The sequence below is a fragment of the Nannobrachium achirus genome (genome assembly GCF_963921795.1).
Source record: "Nannobrachium achirus genome assembly, chromosome: 6".
NCBI lineage: Eukaryota > Metazoa > Chordata > Actinopteri > Myctophiformes > Myctophidae > Nannobrachium > Nannobrachium achirus.
Genome location: NC_137815.1, coordinates 68,930,799 through 68,957,322, shown reverse-complemented (window position 1 = coordinate 68,957,322; position 26,524 = coordinate 68,930,799). Strand labels below are relative to the sequence as shown.

At 43.3% G+C, this 26,524-nt stretch overlaps 1 protein-coding gene across 1 annotated transcript in view; it reads right to left on the bottom strand.

The window, feature by feature from the left end:
- The window catches only part of LOC308287260 (poly(rC)-binding protein 2-like), a gene marked incomplete at both ends in the record, with an annotated part of 102,742 nt that overhangs the window by 37,792 nt on the left and 38,426 nt on the right, over positions 1-26,524 (bottom strand). Inside the window, 4 exons of the mRNA XM_080728376.1 lie at positions 823-894; positions 8,723-8,797; positions 12,415-12,543; positions 13,918-14,049. Coding sequence (XP_080584502.1) covers positions 823-894; positions 8,723-8,797; positions 12,415-12,543; positions 13,918-14,049 — 408 coding nt within the window. The remainder of the gene's footprint in view (positions 1-822; positions 895-8,722; positions 8,798-12,414; positions 12,544-13,917; positions 14,050-26,524) is intronic.

Here is a 26,524-nt window from a genome sequence, read left to right as displayed (position 1 = left end):
CGAGTACCAGGTTTATCCCATCAGAAGAGAGAACCCCACAAAGATCATTACATCTTGGTTTTCATCACTTCCAATGTATCAGCTGTACATCATGTACATGTTAGGGCATTCACGAATAGTGATTTTTAGTATTCGAATTATTCGACCTCAAAGTATTAGAATAGTCGAATATTCGACTAGCCAAACTGTCAAATATTAAGTAAGCAAGAGGCGAACATTGTGAAAATAGACGATCTACATGCTCACAACGCCTCGCGTTGCCGAGGCGTTGTGAGCATGTATAGATCTGCTATTTTCACAATATTCATCTGCGGAACCGAGTCACATTAAATGTAATACCTACAATTCCAAGTGCTTGTCAGGGTGGGGGTCCCCAGTTCAAATATGTTTATTTTGAGGGTCACGGACTAAAAAGGTCTGAGAACCCCTGGTATAGAGCATTAACAAATTCATCCACCAAGGGCATTGATAGCTCATTCTTATGACTTCCTATCTAGCCAAGCTTTATAAACTATATATTTTTTAAAGAGAAAACAATAAAAAAAATAAAAAATAAGCGAAAATTCGACTTCGGTGAACAACGTCGAATAGTGACTTTGATATTTGAATATTCGAATATTTGGTGAATGCCCTAGTACATGTATGCTGTATGAAGTCTCCCGCCTGATAGGATGACATTGGTATCCTGACCTGAACATGGATTTGCTGGAGAGAGTGCACCTTGTTACCTCCTGACACACACTTCTGTAGCAATGACAAACAAAAGGGTGGTGCATGTGTGCACTTGAACCACTTTGTACAATCTGAAACCCTTATACTCACTTGTTGAAGGTCCACTCCTCCCTGCGTCATGGAGAACAGGGGATGAGAGCCAAAGTCAGACGCCTCGAACATCTGGACAGACGAGAGAGAAACAAGCATACAAGTCATTTTTCACATAGTCTTTAGAACGGGTACACCTTATTGTGTATCATTATTTTATGAGTGCCGCGCTGCGAGCTTGTAGATCTGCTATTTTTGAAAAAGAATTTTGACCCGATTCTATAAGTGTCTTTTGAATCCTTCTAAGGTTTTTTGAAAAACCTATGTTTCTATGTCAGCAATCTGGCCAGCCATCGTCAAAGAAAAGGTCCTTTTCACTTAACTGGAGCTCAGATAGTCTGTTCTTGAGAGACTACTATGTCAGTGGTTCTCAAACCTTTTCATGTGAAGGACCCCCAAAATGGCCACGGACCCGCATCTCAAAATATTATAGTTCCAAGGACCACCCAGAAGCAAAATTTCAGTTACAAATGTTCGCTTTGAAAATACATACATTCAAAGATTTGCACACATTTTCACGACTTTTTCAAAAATAGCAGATCTACAAGCTTGCAGCGTGGCACTCGGTGCCGCGCTGTGAGCTTGTATATCTGCAAATTTTTCACTGGTTAAAGCATTCAATAATTCTAGGCCTAAATGGGTTAAAGTCTTTTTAAACCAGCTCAGTGGCCTTGTGGTTAGAGTGTCCGCCCTGAGACTGGGAGGTCGGGGTTCGATCCCCAGCCGGTTCGTACCAAAGACTCTGAAAAATGGGACCCAGTGCCTCCCTGCTTGGCACTCAGCATCAAGGGTTGGATTGACGGAAAGTCCCTGTCAACGATGTATAGTATATAGGGTTTAAGTATGGTTCAATACGAGTATGGCATCCACTCTCTTTTAGACCTTTTCATCATTGAGGAACAGAACTGCAATGGGCAGACAGAGAGAAGGCACTGGTGGGGTTCCTATTTAGGTCAGGTCGGGGTCCCATGGTGTCTGGAGGGAAGTGTATTAGCAGCACTAAGCCATGGCAAGCACAGCAGGCCTTTCACTTGAGACTGTCAGCCGTGCTAGGCTAAGCTCCACAAAAAAGAAGTACTGGACATTGATTTTTAAGTAAAAGTAGCCATACCACACACGCACGCACGCACGCACGCTTTTGGCGTAGAGGGAGAAATAGAGAGGGCAGACCTAAAGGGCAGGGATTTTCAAAGTGGGTGATGGGGCACCCTGGGGTGCCGCGACAGCAGTCCAGGGGTGCCGCGAGATAATTTGATAATATTTGGAATGTATTTGGACACTTAAAAAAAAAATCTTTAGTATCAAAGTACAATCAAAGTACAAAACAAATGTTTTGCAGTTACATCAAACTACGGAGTGGCATCTCTGCCAGCTTTGTTAGTGCTATTTGGCCACACTGCCATGCAGTAACACCTGCCACCTCACCTCACTCTTTTTAATTCATTCTAACTGTCCGATGTAATGACACTGTTTCTGTGAGATTGCAACGTCCTCAGGCATGTCTCTCAGTTAGAGTTAATTACACTGCCATTTGATTTAATTCATTACTGCATGACAAGGCTGTCGACACCAAGTTAATATAATTATGTAGCGGGGTGATCACAACTAAGAGAGTAACAATTTAAAGCAGAAGCATTCTGCTGGTCCATCTTTGAACCAATTAAATGATGCAACCTTTCTACCTCTCTGCTTAATTAACAAAGTACAAATTAACCAATTAACTACATGTTGCCATGCAACTTGGTTGCCAGCCAAACTTCTACAGAATGACAATAGGCTTTCCTCTCTGGTCTGCGTAGATCTATGGGATTCGTTTCATTAGGGCTAAAATGAAAAATCCAGAGTTTTTGACATAAATTACCTCCAATCAAGGCCCTTCTGTCCATTTATAAGAGAAGTTAAAATCCTATAATTGTTATGTTTTGCCCTGCTTTTCAGGCAGAAGGGGATCTTGGATGCTTAATTGGCATTAGAAATCTCTTTGGTCGCACAGAGCCCATGCAGCGTACTGAAGCTTAGCAACTGCACAAGTTGTCATGTTGGTCAATTTAAGAATTGGATGGGCTTCCCAAGGAGAGTGGTGTAAAGGAGAGTCTCCCCAGGGAGGGAACAGGGGTGAATCGTAATGCAGGGGTCTTCAACGTTTTCAGGCTAAGGACCCCTTAGTTGAGAGAGAGATGAAGCAGGGACCCCCACAACCTTTTCAAAGATTCCATAAGTTTCATCGTTTGACAGCACAATCAGTGTATTTGGGATTCATGTCAATTTGTGTTTTCAAATATTTAACCACTAGAACCGTCGAGACTTAATAAACTTGACCTTTCACTCTGTGCTTGGTCTGCTCTTTTCCCCCTCTACACCAAACCTCTTTGCCGAAAATAGCCGATCTACAAGCGTGCATGTTTAGATAATAGACCGATTGTCTTTCTAACTAAGGCAGTGGAAACAATGTTTGCAGTTGCCACTGAGATGACACACTTTGTGTCTTCCCAAGAGCAGGATATTATTCAACTCTTCATTTACATTTACTGTCCATAAAAATGCATCCTCCCAACTTAACACATTTAGTGCCTTTTACTTTGAAGGGACGAAGAGGCGCAAAGTGCCGGGACTTCCTCCCATAGGCGGCCGCGCTTATTTTGAAAAGCCAGGATGAAAATGCGCAGATCTTTGGTCACTTTCTTCTCAACCTTAACCCAGATGTAGTTTAGAAAGCCACCGTAATGGCGTCCGTCAGCAGAAAGCCATCATTGGAGCGCTATTTTGCCATGAAAAAGGCCAGCCTTGGGATCAGAATGTATTTTTTTGGGATATAATGAGGCTTCTTTGTTGTAAGATCAACGGGTTTCTATGGAGGATTTTCACTTCGCGTGCACGTCAACGTCTTTTGTAAACAAACCGCAGCCATTACCGATCATCAATCGACAGCCCAGATCTTATGGTAAGGCAAAACAACTTTACTGTATTTACAGAGTATATATCCTGGGGATACCCGGGATAGGCACTTCATGCAGCTTCTTTTTTTGCCCGAGTATACCCGGGATTAATTGATTGCGTCTTTGCACAAATAAGACATTATACTTTACTCAGTGGTCACTGAGTAAAATCCTAGAGTCCTTTTAACACTTCTGCTGCCTTTGACAGTCCTCACCGTCATTTAAAGGGTTAATATCATGGCGCTCACGAGTCACCGTCAATCTTACTGTATTTACAGTAAAAGTATTATTACTTACTATACAGCGCTCCGGTCCAGCCCACATTGGTAATGTCCGCGTTTTGTATACAACGCACGTTGGGCGTGCATGCGAAGTGAAGCTCTTCCATAGTAAATCCATTGAGAGGCCCATAAAGAGACTTCATTTACTCAAAAAAATACTTTTTAATCCCAAAGCTGGCATGCAGCTGGCATGTTTACAGCACAAACTAGGCTCGGATGGCGGCCGCCATGACACACTGTCACATGACACACGTCATGTGACTAGATGACGTAAACGTTGAAGTCAAGTGATAATCCATCTGCGCAAAAACAACCCCGCCCGGCCCTTCAAAATAATAGCGGAGGCCTACGGAGGAATCGGCGCGGCACCAAGCATCCCTTCAAAGTAAGAGGCAGCAGAAGTGTTAATGTTCAACATTAAGTTGGTTCTAATGAGGTGTTGGTTTAACTGCAAGAGTGTAAAGAGGCTCCCAAATGGAGGATTTAGCTGTGCACATTCGGTGCACATTCGTGAGGATCTTAGTGGTGCGGAATGTATGCACAGACATGCACGGCACGCACATACACATACTGTACACACAAGAACACTCACTTGTGTACTCGTACAGTCAGACACGAATGGCAAACAGATGCAGATCCTCTGTGTGTCTGTGCACGTGCACGCATGTGCACGTACATGCAGAGGCCGACATCAGTCATGTTGTATGCATGCCTCATGAATATTCATGACTGGTGATGAATAAACATCAATAGAAAGACGCATTTAGCCTCTTCTGTGATGGAGGCAGTACAGGGACGTGCTGGCCATTGGGAAAAGCGGGACAAGTTCATTCCCGGCCGGTCCATGCCGGCCATTAGGAAAATGGCCGTCACTGTCGGGCAGAAACCTTGTATCTCCAAGTTTCAAATTTGTCATTTTTTTTCGCAAAGTAAAGCTTCATCAGACAAGTCCGTCGCACAAAAGTAGTGAAAACAGCAGATCTACAAGCACACAACGCCTCGCGGTGCGAGGCGTTGTGTGCTTGTAGATCGGCTGTTTTCACTAGTTTAAATCATTTTTAAAATGATAAATACAAAACAAACGGTTTTGGACATACAAGGTTTCCACCCGACAACAACAAAATATAACTCATGTAATTGGCCCACTGGCTTCTCACTTGTCATGATCTGAAATGGCAAATCTTTGAGTAGCAGCAGCGCTATAGAGAGAGATCTGTCTCTATAACGCGCAATGAGGGCCTCTCCAACTCTTTTTCCCGGGCTGAATCAGGGGCCCAGCACGGCCCTGGATGGAAGCTGCCGTTATACATCAAACAGATGCTTAACACCTTCTAAGCCTGGTCGTACTCCCTCGGACTTCCTACTGGGTCCCATCAGCCACACGTCTATTCCCGGACTTTTGATATAAATGATAATAATAAAAAAAAAAAACATCGGCCATTCTTCTCTGTGTCTTTTTGGAGCTATCTGAAACGGTTAATATGCTCTCACAGTCATTTTCTGGTGCTGGGTGTGATACTCGTAATATCCAGCAGGCCACGCCGTTGACTCACATTCTGGATGGATGGCTGGCCAGGAGTGGCCTCATACTCTCCCCAGTGTTGAAACTCGACAAGAAGGACACACAAGATGGCTACTCTTTGTCTCTGTTCGTCGGGCGCCGCTTCTCTATCGCTCCTTTCCCTGCTTCGCCGCACGTAAACGAATGGAATTGATCTCCCCTCCGCCTCGCCAAAGTAAGATCGCCGACCTCTGCAGGATGAATATACACGCTGTATCGAGCACTCCATTACGTGTTGTTATCATGTGGGCTTTGTTTTTTTAAAATATGTTTGTAAATAAATGGCTTATTTCTTCGGCGCTACCTCTGTTCAGAGGGTTCTGCCGCGGCTTGCAAGGTGTTAACAAGTGACCAACTGTGAGTCTCTTTGCCTGCTTATCACCCTGGATGTCAGTGCTTGCCTGTGTGCTTGCCAAGTGTTTGTTTGTTTGTTTGTGGACGTGTGTGTTTATTTGTGTGTGGATAGAAAGAGACTAAGTGAGAGGCAGAGTCTTTGTGCTCACATTCAAAGGGCATTGTTATTTGTTAATCACTCTTTGTGGCAAGAATTCATCTATCTTACTGATGGCTGCTATACAGTATAGCACGCATACCACTGTGAAGAAAGCAAAACGGTATTAGCAGCCATAATGTTCTTTAAAGGGGCCCCACCATGAATTTCACATTTTTCATTTTTTTTCTTGTTTTTTGGTCTTCCCAGTGTCTCTTCCAGCCCCCCAAAAACATATTCATTAACTCTAAGCCTTGCCTTTCAATTCAGTCATTTTCTGAATGGGCGTGTCTGAACGGTATACTCTTTTGAAATTATGAGGTGGAACCATGAGGGAAATTATGAGGTGGAACCATGAGGTAGAGTGGTACTAAAATTGGCTTGAATTGACTCTACATTCTTATCATGGTGCCATGCTTATCTTCTCTGTATCGTTCCAATTATAGCCCAAAGACATCGCCTCGAGTGGGGGCGAGCCTTATGCACACCAAGGCCCACCCCCACTTGATCATGATTGGAGGAAGTTCCCCCGCCTGTCACCTACATGAAAACTGAAACTGAAACCTAACACACTTGGTACCAAACACGAGATCCCCGAGTTTGTGTATAATTGTGCCAAACACAAGTTTCCTGAGTCGGCCCTTTTTTTGCTCTCACTACTCTCCCTACTTCCTACTTGCGGTTTCGGCATGGACGCGATCGCGAAATGCATGTTTGACTCCCAGAACAGCTCTATCTTTCAAACATGGCAGCCATTCCGCCTTCCGCATCAGTGTGCCGACCGGCCGGTATTCCGACACTAAAACTAACCCTAACTCTACCCCTAACCCTAAACTTAACTTCAGTAACCGTGACGAGTAACTAACCTGCCGACGTTACCTGCGGCACGTCCGGATAGTGAGCGTACCCCGCAGCCATGTTTGTTTACATTTGAAGAAAACACTATAGCCTCTATCTTTTGAATGCCTGAACGTATTTCCTTTCATCCGTGCATCATCCGTGCATGACCTGTGTGCACATCGTGCACATTAAAAGGTAAGATTCTGGCATATTGAAGACATTAGTCGATGTAATTCTTGGCAGCAAGCAGGTTAAATGAAATCACTTACCCTACTTTTAATGCACTAGTACACCTACTGGCATGTCACCAGTATGAGTAGAGAGGGAGGGAGTCTCAGTACGGACACTCTAACCCAGGGATGTCTGAACTCAAATACACAGTGGGCCAAAATAAAAAAATCAAACCTCGGTTCGAAGTGGAGCGGTGAATCTGAGCAGCTATACCCTGTGTGTGTTGCTAAATGCCTAAACTGTAAACTGTGCCTGTGAGTGAGTGGTGAGTGTGCCTGGCCTGCACAAAACAGCGCCCCTCCTTTAACTAGTGTGTTGTGTGTGGCCACTCAAGGTATTGCCAGGCTACGGACACGGCCAGCCAGCCAGCCAGCCACCCAGCCACCCAGCCACCCAGCCAGGGACATACCCACGGACATACCTGTCTATTGGGAGCGCTTTCACCGCTCCAAAAATGGTACAAGTCGAGGGCCACGGTCACGGTCACGGGCCCTAGATACGCGCCAATGCACTAGAAGTGCATTGTGGGACTTGAAGTATTATGGTGGTGCATGTGATGGTGGTGCAAAGTCGAATATCTCCCCCAGTCCATAGGGATATATCCCTTTGGTCTGATGGATAAGATGTTGGACTTTCATGTGGGAGACTTTGGTTCGAATCCCAGGCGTTGCACGTGCAATATACCAGTGGGCCAGTTCTAATAGTAATTAAATATCATCCCGCGGGCCGAAGATAATTCATTCACGGGCCTGATTTGGCCCCCAGGCCTTGAGTTTGACATATGTGCTCTAACCACAATGGCCACTGAGATGGTACTCCAGATAGGACTGCTATTGAGTTCTGGCTACTTAAGATCTATGAATGGTACATCTTTCACTGTCCCACTAACAATCACAGTAAAGGACCTCCTCTCTGCTGTGGAGGTCTGAACGGGACGACATTCACCACTCCACCCCACAGTCACGGTAAAGGACAGTCTCTCGGATCAGGGGTGTCACAACGGGGGTGGAAGTGGGACTGAGTTACTGGGGCTCAAGGTGGCGGGACCTTCATTATTTTATACTTGTAGCAATTGAAAAATAGCAGATCTACATGCTCGCAGCACGGCACCGAGTGCCGCGCTGCAAGCTTGTAGATCTGCTAGTTTTTTTTTTAAATGTGTGCAAATCTTTGAATATATGCATTTTTAAGCGAACATTTGTAACTCAAATTTTGCTTCTGGGGGGGTCCCTGGAACAAAATATTTTGAGACGGGGGTCCGTGGCCAAATACATATCATTTTGGGGGTCCTTCACATGAAAAGGTTTGAGCGCCACTGACACAGAAACATAGGTTTTTCAAAAAACCTTAGAAGGATTTGAAATATTCACACTTTCACAAATATTCATGATTTAAAAAAAATAGCAGATCTACAAGCTCGCAGCGCGGCACTCGGTGCCGCGCTGTGAGCTTGTATATCTGCTATTTTTCACTAGTTAAAGTACCCAGGGCCCAGAATTTGGTGCGACACGTGGCACGCCTTTCTGGGATATTCCTGCTGTGTAATGGTGCATGTCTTTACCTGGTTTCCCGACAGGAGCACGGTGCCCGGGGAGGGGCTGGGTCTGTAGGGGATCGTCGCTCCCTTCGGAGGAGACTGCAAACACAGGACAGAAAGAGGAGGAGGAGGAGGAAAAACAGGAGCAACTTTAATCAGCAAGTCTAGCAGACGAGTGGTAACCCGTCCTTGGTGACATTACTACAGAGACATTATCGCAGAAGCAGATAAGTAGCCAAACGCTCTGCTGTGTCTTTATTCGGCAGTGACCCAATATAGTGCTTGCTATCAGGGGCGTCACACCAAATTCTGGGCCCTGGGTACAAGGATTCACTGCGGGCCCCCCATCAATGTTCTTCATGGGGGGGCGGGGGTTAACCCACTTAGACTGGGAACGGATTGTTACGCATTATTTTGTGCTTTGACTATTGAAAAATAGCAGATATACAAGCTCACAGCTTGTAGATCTGCGAGCTTGTAGATCTGCTATTTTTGAAAAATCGTGGCAATTTGTGCAAGTCTTTGAATATTTCAAATATTTCTAAGGTTTTTTGAAAAACCTATTTTTTTGTCAATGGTGCTCAAACCTTTTCATGTGAAGGACCCCCAAAATTATATGTATTTGGCCACGGACCCCCATCTCAAAATATTTAGTTCCAGGGACCCCCATAAGCAAAATTTGAGTTACAAATGATCGCTTAAAAATACATATATTCAAAGATTTGCACACATTTTAACGACTTTTCAAAAATAGCTGTAAACTGGTTGTGAGAGACAAAGTTGAGTAGTCAATTTGAATTCCAATTTGCCGAACCTCAATGGCAACTGACACAGCTCCACAGCACAAGTTACAAAGACAATGGGACTTCAGAAAGTGTTAGACATGGAAATGAACAGCGTTTTTAGTTTGAGATGAAGATGGTGGAACATCTGAAAGTGAGCACATCTAGCTTTGCCTCTGTTTTCTATTTTTTCCTGTCCTTTACTTCCTCTCTCTTACTAGATTAAGGTGCTCAGAATAACAATGAGCTGGCAGCATCAACAGCCTTTGATTTTTCAGTTTTCCCTTCTAATCTCTGAGAAGTTGCGTCAAATTAAAGCTTGCTGCCTCCCATTGATGAGAATATTATCATGAATTATAGATCATCCCGGCATATCTACTGTGAACAACATTAAAAGGCTTAACATTATCTCATCAAAAATGCTTTGATCCAGACCCAAAATACCAGATTTCTGACAAGGGTGTATTTTCTCTAAAAAGCTAATTAGTTTTTAACAGACTTGTATCTAAGTTTTGATAGCATCGTCAGATAAAGCGACCGCCATATATGTTGATAATGCTGATAATGCTGGTAATATCGGAGTCAGTAGTGATGAATGAAATCTTCACTGAAGTTCATGTTTGTTTCATATCGTCGCTGTCGGGTGGAAACCAAAAAAGTCCAAAACTATTTCAGGATTCAAATTCAGAAAGCACATTTACAAGCACACAACGCCTCGCACAGCGAGGCGTTGTGTGCTTGTAGATCAGATGTTTTCACTACTTTTGCGCGGCCTCATGTGATGAAGCAGTGCTTCACTTTGTGAGAAAAAATTTACAAATTTGAAACTTGGAGATACGAGGTTTATGCCTGACAGTGACGATATGTTACACATCCTCCCGCAATAATTATCTCAAATAAATCTAAGTGCCCTTGGACAATGTCAATAACTCCAGTGAAGCTATTTAGCGGTCAACGGTCTACAGCAGTCTTGCCAGGCTGCCAGCAACCAAGCGTGAATGAATGCATGTATAAAATGTGTGCAGCGCAGCCGCAGCCCTCCCGGAACAATTACCACCTAAAGGCCAATTGATTTGTGAGACTTCATTCCACTCACATCTGAGCATTCATAATTGTATGGTACAGCATAGTGCCATCTCTATGGTAATCAACCATCTGTTATAAGGAAAAAAATAAGGAAATGGCTATGATGTGTCCATATGGAGAGAGGATTTTGATTCTCTGCTAATAGCTCTTCAAAGCCATCCATTTTATTATTATTATTATTTATTTAGAATAACCAGTCATGTTATAAACAAAGCCAGATGCACCACAGTGGATTCAAGCCTCCATGGTACAACCTCCATGGTGGCAGCTGTGTTGATTTTGTCGACTAAAACTATGACAAAAATGTTTGTCGACTGCGTTTTTTTTCACTGACGGAAACTAAATAAAAACTAAATAAAAACTAGGCTGTGATGACTAAAACTAAGACTAAATATATTGACAATTTCATCAACAAAATAAAAACTAGACTAAAATGTTGGGGAGGGACTAGTGGAGAAGAGAGTCATTTTATGTTTGGTTGCTCTCCGGTGTTGCGTGCTGAAAATAGCAGATCTACAAGCTCACAACGCGTAGATCGGCTAACCAAGTGTAAAATCAGAGATTACGATGCCATCAAGGCCTGCCAAAATACATTTCAGTTGACTAAATCAACTGTAGATTTAGTCGCCTAAAATCTTATGATATTCAGTCAACTAAAACTAGGCTAAAACTACAACTTTTCAGGTGACTAAATTATGACTAAAACTAAATGAAATGTTATTCAAAAGACTATGACTAAAACTAAATCAAAAGTTGCTCCACAAAAACATCCATTTTGACAGAAAAAAAAGCAGGATTCCAACTGGCCATTCCAACCAACCATGTTATTTTTCACGAGGTATGCGAGGCAGTCTGAGAAGGTCTCTTTGTGCTATTGACATCAATTTTTGCACAAAGCATAAACTGATCTGTTGTGTTTAACCCTAGCGTCTTTTGGCGGAAATAGACAAACTATAAGCTCACGTGTCGCGACACGGAGATCAGCTATTTTGGATCTACAATATTTAAAGAGGGGGGAAAAATGGTGTGCCAAGAATAGAACCCTGGGGAGCAGGCAGGTGCACACATATACATCAAAGGGGGCCCCTGTCCTTTTACTCGTCTGTATAAAAAATGCCCTCTCCAGACCATGAATAAGTACAGAGAATAGCCGACCTCCAAGCTCACAACGCGCTTGGAGGTCTGCTATTTTAAATATTTTCACCAAAAGGCCCTTTTAGAAATTTGAAACATTCTGCACGTCCCTGCTCTAACAACAGGAGGTACCTCTAGAATGACAGCTTATAACAAGAGAGTCTGGAACTACACCACTCGAACGGCGAGTAATGGAAGCTGGCATTTCCGTTCATGAAAAAACAGCAAGCTAAATATGCTTAGATGATTTTTATTCATATTAGGATAAATGTGCGCAATGTTAAAACAAACCGAAGTGGGGAGGAGGCTTCACTTCCGTTTTAACCGGAAGCATTTGCAAATCGTGGGAGTCTGGCCCAAGCCCCCAGAACGGCTTGTAAACATTGAAGCGGCCGCCCTACTGGCCAAAGCTGGAACTTCAGGCAGGTGAAACATAGATGCACGAGCATAAGAGCGCGGCGCTGGGGTCTACAATAGGGTTCAATGGACGTCGACGTCGTTCGTGACATCATTACGTCTCGACGTCAAACATTTTGGCACACAATGATGTGCCAATTTCCCCCAGAATGCACCTGGATTAGCTACTTCTGCATGTTTCAAAACGCCACTGAGCACTTGCATTGAAGTGAATGGCTGGGGTCGGGGCTGTCCGTCCTCTATTGTTCTTATAATTCTATGGTCTGGCCATGCGAGACTAATAACAACAGGAAGTACCTCTAGGATGACAGCGCAGATGAGTTTCACACACTGGATGATGGCCTCCTGGCTGCCTGATATCGTCACCCCTCGCTCTGTGGAGTTGGGGAGGAGGTCACCTGCTACCTGCACCTGGGCTCCTGTCGTCTACACATGCACACACACACACACACACGCACACGCACACACACACACACACACACACACACACACACACACACACACACACACACCCACGCACGTGCACACGCACGCGCACGCACACGCACACGCACACACACACACAAACACAGAGTCAGTGTGAGACTTGATCATAACTCAAAGTATTGCCGCTCTGTGCCCACGTTCTTCAGATGACGATTGTCATTGCTTTCCTGGTGTTATGATACATATTTATGATGGTGACGTGACGAGGCCAGTGAAACCTGAACATTCTGATTAGTAATTCTTCCTGCTTTTGGAAGCATGATAGGACAGAAATTATGTTTGTTTGTGTGTGTTTGTGCGTGCATGCACGTGTGCGTGTGTGTGTGTGAGCCGTTTAGGCTCTTTGCAACTGGCTGTTCTTTCATATTATCTGACTGCACTGTCATTGTTTATGACCTTTGTATGAGGCATCCCCATACCTCTGTTTATGTGGTCATAAATAAACATTTCAAATGTGCTTTAAAGACAGTTAACATATTGTGTGTTGACAAAATGATAACACGTTCACAGCCAATGTTCAATATTATACAGATAATAGTATATCTCCCGATGAAGAACACCACTCATAGTTATTTGAATTGGAAATGACTATGAATAAAAAAATAAAAATAAACTAAACAGAATAGAAAAATACTTGTCAAACAACCTCAAAAGGTACTGGTCATGCAGTGGTGAAACACAAGCAAAAACTACAGTACAAAATGACAAAAGCACAAAATGGTGTGTAAATAATATCCGTCTGCATATCGTCGGGTGGAAACCTTGTATGTCCAAAACCGTTTCTTTTTTATTGTGATTAAAACAAACGATTGAGTGAAAATAGCTGATCTGCAAGGACACAATGCCTTGCATCGCGAGGCGTTATGTGCTTGTAGATCTGCCATTTTCACTACATGTGTGTGACAATATTGTATGAAGAGGTAGTGCTTTGATTTATGGGGTGAAACTTGGAGATACCGTTGTTTCCTGTTGAGATTGGCACATTTCCTGGGGCAAGCTGCCCCGATCACACGTCACACAGGTCTTCTTATTTTTTCACTCTCAAAAAGCACCTGCAATGTAGTGCATTTGAAACTACACTGCAGTGCACATCATGGGTTGATCACTGCTTGCCTCCTGTGAATTGTTTTATTTTTTATTTTTGTTTATGTTCAGTTTATTTCGTTGCTGAGTGAGGTCAGCAGACAAAGTGACGTGAGTGAGATGAAAAAACCTATAGGTGAAATGTGCCAATCTCAACAGGAACCATCGGTACAATGTTTTCTGCCTGACAACAGCAAAATGATCTTGATTGGCTACTTATCGACACCTCACCTCTCTGATCTCTTTGATCTTTGAGCCGCCCTTCCCAATGAGCGATCCACACTGGCTGGCGGGGATGACCAATCGCAGCGTGACGGGAGGCTTGCTGCTCACTGTGCCATTGGCTACCAAGGCTGTCAGGTCCTGGGAAAGAAGACACCATTGGTTAGAATGAGGCTGAATCATGACGGTGGGAATGTTTTCACGCACAAAACTTATTTCTTTGATAGAGAAAATGTCCACTCATATGTCATTACTACAAATGAAATCTATGAATATGTTTATCTGGCCCATTCCTGCCCTTCTTTTTGTTAACACATCTTTGACCAATTTGTGGGAAAAACACCCAAACATGGGAAACATTATTAATATTGTTATTTTGTTAATGGTGGTGTTTAAGAATTATTATTTTTTATCTGCACAATAAACCAGTGGAGTCAGGACGTGACTCGCTCATCGCCCGGTTCCTGGAAGTAATTTCTCTATGGAGAATAACATTGGGTCATCTTAAAATCGTCTCATATAAGCATTGTGGTCCAAAAATAAACAAACAGTCTGCGCGATATTGTCGGGGAGGTGGCTCTGTATGGTTTATGATAGCCATTCACTCATATTTGATAAAGCCTGTTTCTAGCGAAAATGTACAGTAACTAATTCAGTGACAGTAACATTAGGGCGTTTTCTCACCATCGGCTGATTCTTCACATCCATATGAGTCAAACTGCTTAGATCATTTGTTTATGTTTGGAACACAGTTCTTATGACGCAATATGAAAAAAAGTCTATGGGAATTCAGAATGGGGGGAAAAAACGTGAACCAGGTAGGATGGGTAAAAGACGTCAGACTTCACTGCTCTACTGTATATGCAAATGATGTTGCATTTCTTTGCAACACTGTCTCTGCAGACACTGTAGGGAAAGAATGACAGTAGAATGTTGCCGTTATGACAGTATGACACACTCTAGCTCAATGTGTTTTTTATTTTAATGAGCTGCACCTGTAGGCGAGAGCAGTGGGATTTGCATATTAGGCCTAGGATTATTGAATGCTTTAACTATAGAAAAATAGCAGATATACAAGCTCACAGCGCGGCACTCGATGCCGCACTGCAAGCTTGTAGATCTGCTATTTCTGAAAAATTGTGAACATTTTAATTTTGACCCGATTCCATAAGTGTCTTTTGAATCCTTCTAAGGTTTTTTTGAAAAACCTTTGTTTCTGTGTCAGCAATCTGGCCAGCCATCGTCAAAGAAAAGGTCCTTTTCACTTAACTGGAGCTCAGTTAGTCTGTTCTTGAGAGACTACTATGTCAGTGGTTCTCAAACCTTTTCATGTGAAGGACCCCCAAAATGATATGTACCCCCATCTCAGAATATTTAGTTCCAGGGACCCCCCAGAAGCAAAATTTGAGTTACAATCGTTCGCTTTGAAAATACATATTTTCAAAGATTAGCACACATTTTCACGACTTTTTCAAAAATAGCAGATCTACAAGCTCGCAGCGCGGCACCGGAGCTTGTATATCTGCTATTTTTCACTGGTTAAAGCAATCAATTATTCTAGGCCTAAATGGGTTAAAACGTAGTGCAGGTGTTAATTCTTCTTCCACATGGCTCCTCTATGGTGCCTAAACCTACAGCTATTTAAATAGCATTGCGAATACAAACAATCTGGCTGAATGCAGCGGTGGAAAGTAACTATGTACATTTACTTAAACTTACTACTTAAGTGGAATGTTGAGGTATTTGTACTTTACTTGAGCATTTCCAATTTCCAATACTTTCACTTCTACTCCACTACATCTCGGATCCAAATAATGTACTTTTACTCCACTAAATTTATTTGAAAACTTAAGTTACTAGTTACTTTTTCACGGCTGCCTCTTTTCCCAGAGTGTGAGTGTGTGTCTGTGTGTGTGTCTGTGTGTGTGTGTGTGTGTGTGTGTGTGTGTGTGTGCGTGCGTACGTGCGTGCGTGCGTGCGTGCATGCGTGCGTGTACTTTACAAAACATAATTTACCAATTGAACCCTATTTAAACTCGGCTATTTTCAAGACTTTCACACCATTTAGACAGGACATTCTTCATAACAAGCACTTTTACTTTTGGTACTTCAAGTACATCTTGATGCCAATAGTTTTGTACTTTTACTCTTTAAATTCCGGACTTTTACTTGTAACGGAATACTTCTACATTACATGATACAAAATACTTTAAAAACGTTAAGGACGTCCACAATTACAACAGCAGAGGCAGCGCCACAGATCACGTTCAACCTAGAGTCAAATAAAGGGTCAAACTCGTTCTCCTGCTATACCACCAAAATGTGGAAAAGTAAAGGAGCATGTAAATCCCTAACATCCTTTAAAATCGCCCTGAAAAACCACTTACAGGCGGCAGCCGCTCGTAACTGGTAAAAACAAACCTAGCCCAGCCCCTTATATTGTAAATATCTACTGTACATATTTTTTGCATTGTTTTTTCTTTTCTTTTTGAAGCGGTGAAAACCACTTCCTATGAGTGGCTTTGTGTGTATCACGCCCATATATGGTCATTTTAGTCCAGAATGAACAGGCTTTTTCAAAAACAGAATGTCCGTGTTAATTACCATATATGGTGATCTCAGTCCAGAATGAACAGGGTTTTTCAAAAACACAATGTATGTCACCTCATGTCCATATATGGTCACTCCAGGCCAGAATGAACATGTTTTTCCTGTCCCGTACGTGCAAAATATCAGTCCAGAATGAATAGGCTTTTTCAAAAAGCAAAATGTGTGTCCCATGTCCATATATGGTCATTTCAGTTCAGAATGAATAGGCTTTATCTGTCCTGTACGTCCAGAATATGTGTGCGGTGTCCCTCCCGGTCTGATGAATGGATACTTTGAGGATTGGTCAAGCTTCACATGAAAATTTGGCCTTCAGGTTTTATCTGTCTTGTACATGCAATAGGTCTCACCTATTGCAGCAATGACAAATAGCCGCATAAGAGCAAAAGCAAAGGCACAATAAGAATATACAGATGCTAACAGAATGGTAAAAAGGAGCATTAAGGCAGACAAGAGTAAATACATTGAAAATCTAGCAGAAGTTGAAAAATTTAGTAGGCCACAAAGATAACAGAAACTGAAATAATTATAGAGGGATGCAGTTGACAAACAACTAAGATACCAGCAAGCAGGACTTTTTATATATTTTTTTAAAACCTATTATACCGGCTGTCATACCGGCTCTCCAGACACCCTTTGTTAGCCTCCTGGTTGGTCCCTGACTGACCAACCAGCAGGCTCTATCTGCCTTGTCCCGCCCTGGCTCCGCCTTTTTTATGTTGAATTAGCTAAAACATAATTTTTGGAGAAATAAAAACATTTAAAAACATGCTGATTCACTATGCTGCCACTGAGCAGCTCCAATTGACTGAAACAAAGTTTGAAATTAGAATTGAGCACACAGAATAACAATATGAAGCAACTGAATTAACATGGCAGTGGATGGAATGTCCCACTGAATGTCCCTCCAAGTCAAAGCAACCAATGGGTGTGGAGAGGGGCAGGACAATGGGCGGGACTTGACAAAGGGTGAATTCTATACTAAGATTCACCGCTTCACTTCGAACCGAGGTTTGATTTTTTTTACTATCTACTGCATAGTACTGTGTTCTATCCATCTGTCATTCAATGTTATATGAGATAGTTAAATGGTTCCTGTGTAAATAAGCTGAAAAGCTTACTAGGATCTCCTTTAAGTTACCTTGTACCAGTGAACTGTACTGTCTTGAAACTGTACCTTTTTCTTCTAATAAAGTCTTCAATCAATAAATCAATCAATCAATCAATACTTTTACTGCAGAACAACATGTGAATGTTTTTTTTTCCACCACCGCAAATTGGGTGAGGAGGTGGCGAGGGTGAGAACAGCAGAAGCTGGAAGCTAGCAAGAGGAGGAACAACAGGTTAATCTTCCCAAGGTGGAGGTGTGATAGACTTGGTCTGTCCTTTGTGCCGGTAGCCCTGAGGCTGTAGACCAATTATTTGTTTACAAACATTGAGTGGCTCTATTTTGCTTGTCTTAAGTACCAGCTCTTATGCCTTAACTTAAAGGCCTGTCCATACTGTCTCCGACCACCGAACATTTTGTCAGAAAGGTCCGGTTCAACAACAAAATGTGGTCAGTCGCATCTTTTCAGATCAGACATATTTCCAAGGTGTTGCCTTTCTACATCTCTGCATATCTGTCTGTGTGTCTTCATCTCAATATGCCCAAATATGGATGACTGGTGTCATAGTACCTCTGACAGACCAATTTGTATTATTAGCAAATGTCAGATTATAGTTCTTTTTTGTTATAACGTCATTAGCTATTCCATATAGGCCCACAGTAAGGATGTCATCAAGGAATGACAACACAACATCGTCATCACATACAATGTGATTGTCCATTTAAATGTTATATTTATTGTACCTGTATGTTCCATCACAACGCCATTCAGCAAATTTTAGCAACACATTGCCCTACCTTCCTAACCACCTCTATTAGTAAATTAGTTGAGCTGATTCACGGTGGCGCTGCTGTGTGGAATGTTTCACTGGACGATACATCTGAAAGGAGGACCTAAGAATTCCTACCATGCTGCTGTGGTAGTCGGAAACAAGCTGTACTCATTTGGAGGACGCAGCTACTTGATCAACAGGGATGAGATTGAAGTCCACATCTTCAACACAGTGTCTTTGCGTTGGAGGAAGTTGACAAATGGAAGAGGACAAAGTCCCATTGAGGTTCCCTCCAGGCGCTGGGGCCACACAGCTGTGCTGGTAGAAGAGATTGTCTACATCTGGGGAGGATGGTATCCTTACTGCGATGTGCTTTATGCCTTTGATGTCGACACCCACAGCTGGTTCAAACCCAATATTTCTGGGACTATTCCAGGAGCAAGGGTCCACCACTCAACCTGTGTCCTGGAGAAGGTCATGTATGTGTATGGAGGGCACACCCTGCTGACTAGATGTCCTAACGACATGTACAAGTTGGACACCAGCACAATGGTCTGGTCTGTAATTAACACCAGAGGCACTGCACCACTTGCTTCACAAGGACACTCTGCCACCATCATCGGGACAAAGATGTTTGTATTTGGGGGCCAGGGGGGCCAGGAATACTGCAACAGCATCAGCGTGTTTGACACAGAGACCAACTGCTGGCAGAGCATGCCTTCTGGACACCTTCTGCCAGAACAACGCAGGGCTCATTCAGCATTTGCCTACAATGGAGAGCTGTACATATTTGGTGGCTACAACAGGAACCAGCGCTTGCTTGATGATCTGTGGAGATTCAGTCCAAATAACTTGTCCTGGAAGCAGGTTGAGCCCAAGGGGAAAGAGCCCTGCAGGATGTATGGAATGAGCTGTTGCATGGTAGGAGATCGTATCATCATCTTAGGAGGATACATAAAAAACCATACACCGACTGATGACCTGTACATCTTAGATTTACGTCCCACTTTGAAGACATTATGCAAGCTATCAGTTGTTCATTATGGCCTGAAGCAGTCGGAACTTCCACATGACGTCAAGTGGGAACTGGCTACCAACAGAAAAAGAAAAAAATAACATAGACCACATTGCACACATGAAGCGCAAGCTCACACACATGCAAGCAGGCACACACACACACACACACACACACACACACACACACACACACACACACACACACACACACACACACGCGTGTGTATGGCCTACTTGTGCGCAAGCAGAGCGCGCCATGAGGTGCGCTCACCACTGGCATCACCGCCATTTTTTTTCTCTTTTTTTTTAAACGGACATATGATATATGTATGCCAATGACATCACCACTGGCATCACCAGGAATACTGGTCCCTCAACAGAAACCCTGGTCCATCCATCCATCCATCCATCTTCAACCGCTTATCCGGAATCGGGTCGCGGGGGTAACAGTTCCAACTGAGACCTCCAGATTTCCTTATCCTGAGCAACTTCCTCCACTCCCTCAGGGAGTATACCGAGGCGTTCCCAAGCCAGTTTGATAGATAGATAGATACCTTTATTATCCCAAGGGGGAAATTCAGTTGTCCAGTTGTAGCATAGCAGTATACAGTATTTACAAAGTTACAGAGAAGTAAGACAAAAGATAGATAAGAGTAAAAGAAAAAAAAAAGAGCAGTACAGTACCAATAAAGAAAAGGTGCATCAATAGAGGGGGCGAATAATATATAAGTAAGTATATATACATAAAGTGACTTACAAAAAGAGACCGTAACAGTCAATGCTAGTTAGTGCAACAAGTATCTCACTGACATTGTTAAACAAAGCAGAATACTCCGAAACTACCAACACAACCTAATAGTGCAAAGTCAAAAATCAGTGCGAAAAAACTAACAAAAAAAAGCAGCTCAGAGAAGAAGAAAAACTAGGGAGCGTGTCACCGCAAGACGCACATGAGCACTCTCCCTGGAAGGTCCTTAGGGGTCAAAGTCAATACAACAATAGTTCCGTTTGGAGATATAATCCCTCCATCTGGTCTTTGGTCTGCCACGGGGTCTCCTCCCAGTGGGACGCGCATCCGTACTAGATGCCCGAACCACCTAAGCTGACTCCTTTCCAAGTGTAGGAGCAGCTGTTCTACTCCAGTCTCTCTCAGGTGACTGAACTTCTCACCCTATCTCTAAGGGAGATACCAGCCACCCGTCTGAGGAAACCCATTTCGGCCGCTTGCACCCGCGACCTTATACTTTCGGTCATGACCCACACTTCATGACCATAGGTGAGAGTAGGAACAAAGATTGCTCGGTAGACAGAGAGCTTTGCCTTCCGGCTCAACTATTTTTTCTTCACCACAGTGCGATTTAGCGACTGCAAAACCACTCCTGCTGCTCCGATTCTCTGGCTGATCTCCTTCTCCGTCTTCCCCTTTATCTCATTCAACCCAGGATTACATATTTCAGGAATGAGAAATCACAATAAAAATCCTAAACATTCTTCCTCCACACTGGGAGAAAAAAACTGCATCTGAACGTTTGATGGAATGCATTTTTAAATGTGAGTTCAGTGATCACTTTGCATCCTATGGGTGGTGGGGTTTAGCCTGGAGCCAGCCTGTTGGCTCCGTTCCACGTTTTGTATTGTCTCTACGCATCACAGTCTGGAAATGACTCAGTTGACTCGCACTTCTGAATGTCCGTTGTGACCTAACAAGGTCGTTGTGATTGGGTGGTGTTCCAATGAATCAGAGTAGGGTTAGGGTAGCTATGTTATCAGCCAGCCAATACAGACTTGTGTATTTGTCCCGCCCCGCACCACAGACCAATGGAAGCCACGGTGGCTGGAAAGCCACGTGGTGTTGTTCCAAGAAATGGGAAGCCACATGGTGTTGTTCCAACGAATCAAAGAGTAGGGTTAGAGTTGCTCCGCACTACAGCCAATCGGAAGCCACGGTTTGCTGCGACCGTTGGAGATACAAGGCTTTCCAGACTGTGACGCGGAGAGACTAAACAGATCGCGGAACGGAGCGAAACAGGCTGGCCTGCCGCTCTGACAACACGCTCTGGTTTCACTGTGATGTCACACTAACAGAATCCCTTTTATGCTCAAATGGAGTTCCCTGATGTCATCAATATTAATGATGCCCTGTTAGAGAGATCCCTGTGACGCCATCGGGAACAAATCCCTTTTATGCCCATATATGGAGATATGGAGATCCCTGTGATGGCAGGGGAACAAATCCCTTGTATGCCCACATATGGAGATCCCTGATGTCCACATCCCTGATGTCCACATCACTGTGGCGGGACCTCGCTTGTCGCCCTGAGGCGTCTTACTAGTTATGATACATTACATGTTCCTTGTTGATTGCTAGTGGCCATGTATCACACAATGAGGCTTTAATATACATCTGTCCTTACCTTCTGTCTCTCTCTCCTAATATCTGTCCGCTCAGTTACTCTCATCTCTTTCCCCTCTCCAATCCTACTCATTTTCTCTTCGTGTCACTTCATCTCAATTCACGATTAAAGCATTTAGCTGAGACTCTCATCCACAGCAATTTACAAGATGGAATGAATGGCACGAACTCTAGTCAGCCAACAACAGGGTAGATATGTGGTCAAGTACGATGCCATAGAAACAATGAAGTGCTAAAATGGTGCTTACGGGTTCATTTGGTTTCATTTTACGCTCTTAAAGAGTTAAACTATTGTTAAACATCTGCATAACTTAATTTACAGTCCACACAAACTAGTAAGACGCCTCAGGGCGACAATCAACCTCGCCCTAAAGGGTGAGGTCGCGCCATGTCTTGGCCGTCTGGCCAGTGATGTATATCGGACCAGTTACCCATATATGGAGACCCCTGGTACGCATATATGGAGATCCATGTACTCTGCATGATATGCTGTGAGACCCCAAACATGCTTACTCAGTTATTCGTTATGTGAAAATCCTGTGACGTCTATCACATCTGACATCATGCATACAATCCCTTTTATGCCCATACATGGAGATCCCTGTCTGAACCAGCCACACAGATATGGGCTGTCTTCCTCCATATATGGGCATTCCCATATGACGTACTGTTAGATATGGGCTTAATATAATGATGACATAAGGGACATATGGGCATGAAAGGGATCCTGTTAGAGTCGTTCCCATGACATCACAGTGATGTCAAAGAGTGATGTCAGAGCGGCAAACCCATAGACCACGCCTGACACTGTGGTTCCCCTGACACATCACTGTGACATCACAGGTGTCATCACATGTCACAGTGATGTGTCAGGGGAACCACAGTGTCAGGCGGTACCCGTCCGTCCGGACGAACGGACGTATACGGACAAGCTGTGATGGTTCTGATAGTAAACTGTAACCTACAGTCACAATAAGATAATGTAGAAGAATTGTTATTTTGATCAACGTTTGCCTGTCATCTCTCCAATGAAACAATTCACTCTTTGTCAAGTCCCACCCCATGTCGCTCTGTTACTAGGTGGGACAAAAAAGCCAGGGAAGACTGTTTTTATAATGGAAGTGAATGGGAAAAAAAGATTTTTCATATCCTATTATTATTGCTATTTAAAGTACCAAAAGAAAAAACATCTAGGTGGTATTAATAAAAAAGGAACAAAAAAGTACAGTAGTTACTACGCCGCGCTGTACCGCATCGTGGCCGTACCGCGCATCACCGCACAATGCAGTGTCTAGCAGGAGATGTCTATGCAAGACTAGTAAACCACATAGCGATTTCTTTTTTTTTTTTTTATCATTTCAACAAATATTCACTGTGTATTCACTCCATTTTGTTCCAAAATGTTCCTATTTATCGTGACAAAGCAAAACAAATAAAATTCAATTATAAATAAATATCAATTTAAAACTACACTCTCGCCATTAATATTAATGGAAGAATGTGGACTTTGTCCCACTGCATAACTCCGCCCCCGGTAGCAAAAGAGAATGATTTTTTTCTGGTTGGCCAGTTAGGGACCAATCAGAAGGCTGACAAAGGGTCAATTGAATTGTGGACAAAATAACAACAACAACATATTTTGGGTCTGAGAGGATACATCTCATCAAACGGTGGTCCGTGGCTCAAATGCAGAATAAATAATGGACCTTGATATGAAAAGGGTTGAAAACCACTGCTTTAGATAGTAGTGATGGTCTGCTGGTTCTGCCACTATACTGCCACAGGGGACACGTTGAACTCTGCCACACTGTGCGCTCTGCCATCTGTTGTGGATCATGTCGCGGTGCTAAAAGGTTACCCACTGCCCTCACCCCAGGCAGAGGTGTGATATTTGGTGGCAGTGGATGGACCCCAGGCTCTCTCTGGCTCAGAGAGCCAGAGAGAGCCCTGAGTGTCTGGGCCAGGGGGTCCTACAGGGCCGTGTGCCCACCTGGCAGTGGTGGACAAATAAATGTACTTGAGTACAGATTCTGAGGATTTGTACTATACTTGGGCATTAGATTTCAGGTGGTTTCAAAGCGTTTACCTTCTCTGAAACAAGGGTAATGTCCTATAAATTAATTGTGAACATTTTATAGTAATTTATTGATTTGAACACTGCCACCTGCAGTTCACAGTGGAGCTGCAGGCCTCTCCTCTTCTATAGAGACTTCTATAGATTCACACCCCCTATTGTGATAGCGGCCCCGCTTTGGGTAGATTTATGCGCAAAAGCCTTAATGCACATTAAGAGGCTTTATGGAAACGCAACTTATGTCTCTTCTGTCTTCATATACTAACCACATTAATATCTCTCTTTTCACTTTCCCTCCTTGCTGTGACTCTCCTCCTTCTTTCTTTCAGTGCTCAGAAGCTGTCTTTTCACTCACTCACTCTCTCTCTCTCTCTCTCTCTCTCTCTCGCTCTCTCTCTCTCTCTCACACACCCTTTTTCCTCATCTTTACCACCCATTCTCTGAGAGACTCTTTAATTAGAGTCAGATAATAAGTGCAAGGGTCTAAATCAGCCTTGCTGTTAATGCAGCCGCTCCAATCAATTAGAGCCTGGCCGTACTCAGGGCGACTCCGTGCGTTTGAAATGTAAATAGGCATGTCTGGGCTTTTCCATCGGGTATACGTGACCGGCATGAAAGAAACCGACCGCTAGCCTCTTCCTTCCGCAGTAGCGCACCGCCTCACAAATTATTTATCTCTCACGTCTATCAAAGAGTCCTGGAATCCACATCATGGCTTTAAGATTTTATTTTTTCGAGTGAGTGATGGATGTGTTCCACTTTGTTGTTTGCTTTATTGAGGCTGATTGGTTTAGGAAAGCTGGGAGGGATGCAAGATGGAGGAACCAGGGTAGGAGAGAGTTTGATTTGTGATTTGATATCTGGACCTGCCGTGGTGCTTATGCCTTCCTTCTCAGCTTTCCTACTAGTCTGTGGCCCCAGGGATATTTTGGTTCAGATTCTCGCAAATTCGCCAAATTTGGCACAGATGTTGTCCATAACATACTTAATCATTTTAAGATGGGTGCCAAGATGGGCACCCCATGGTACTGCCATAATTGAGCAATGCAATTGGTGTCCCATTAACTTTACATTACAGGGGAAAAAAAGCAAAAAAATAATCTGCTTTAAGTAGTATATAACTGGTCAAACTAGGGGGTTTTCATGATTCTGAATCCATTGCAAGCATCCGTTTTGCACAAAAAACATTCCTTGGGCTAAAAAACTGCCCTACAAGACTATGGTTTAGTGATGAAAAGTGATGAGTCATCACTTTTAACACTTTCGTGGTGGCCGTTTTAGCCCAATGAATGTTTTTTTTATGCAAAACGGATGTTTGCAATGGATTCAGAATCATGAAAACCCCCTAGTTTGACCAGTTATATGCTACTTAAAGCAGATTATTTTTTTGCTTTTTTTTTCCTGTAATGTAAAGTTAATGGGACACCAATTGCATTGCTCAATTATGGCAGTACCATGGGGTGCCCATCTTGGCACCCATCTTAAAATGATTAAGTATGTTATGGACAACATCTGTGCCAAATTTGGCGAATTTGCGAGAATCTGAACCAAACGGTCCTTTTATTGCCCTGGGGCCACAGACTATACTGTCTGTCTCACCTACAGCGTCACTGCGCATTAAGGCTTTTGCGCATAAATCTTTTTATGGAAACACTTCAAAATTCCGAATAAACTTTCATTATTCGCAAAAAAACATTTAAGCGCTTGGAGGAGGTGGATTTTGAGGCGTTATCGAAAAAACATAATGCTCATCAGTGAATATGGAAACACTAAGCGAATTGTGTTTTGAATTAAAATGCGAAGGGCTGCTGTGGGTCGGCCGCCTCTTGTACCAACACCGGCTGCTTATGTTCTAAGCAGTTGTGCTCAAAAGTTAAATCATTCGTCATTATTCTCCGTTCCGCGACAGCGTCGCGTGCACAGAACGGCCGAGAACAGCAGACCTCCAAGTCCAAGCTCACATCGCATCCGCAACGAGCTGTGATGAGCTTGTATATCAGCTGGGTTGAAGTAGCTACAGTATGTGGAGTGGAGCGTCTTCTCTTCTTCTCGCTGTCTTATCTATGAAATCTATAGGCTGAAGAGCCCTGGGTTAAAGTGCATGTTCAATAATGTGTCTCACTTGACTGGGAAAATAGCACCTGTCCGACTGCTTATTTCATGAACTATCTTCCAAGAATCGCATTTTATCAGTGAATGGAAACAGGCATTTTCTTTGTTCGACTTAATGGTGAAAAAGCTTTATGGAAACGCAACTACTGTCTACCTCTCAGCTTTCCTACTGTCTCCCTTAAAGAGGTGGTGCCATAGTTTTGTACTTTTTCTGTTTTTCATGTGTCTAGGAGGTTGACAGTACTTCATTAGACGCCCTGGTGTGGTTGTTATGAGCAATTATGTATTCCCTTTCTATGTGGGTCTTTTCCTGGAGGCTGACACCTTGTGGGTCAAAAGTCTGGTCCAAAAACACAGATACAATTACATCATAGAATCAACCCCTCCCCTAATTACCATTCACCCAACACACGTGGGTGTGGCTAACTTCAGCTGGGTCACCACCCACCATGACAAACCACGCATACCAATGAACTGGTGGGTGTGGCCACATAAAAACATCATTTTAACTC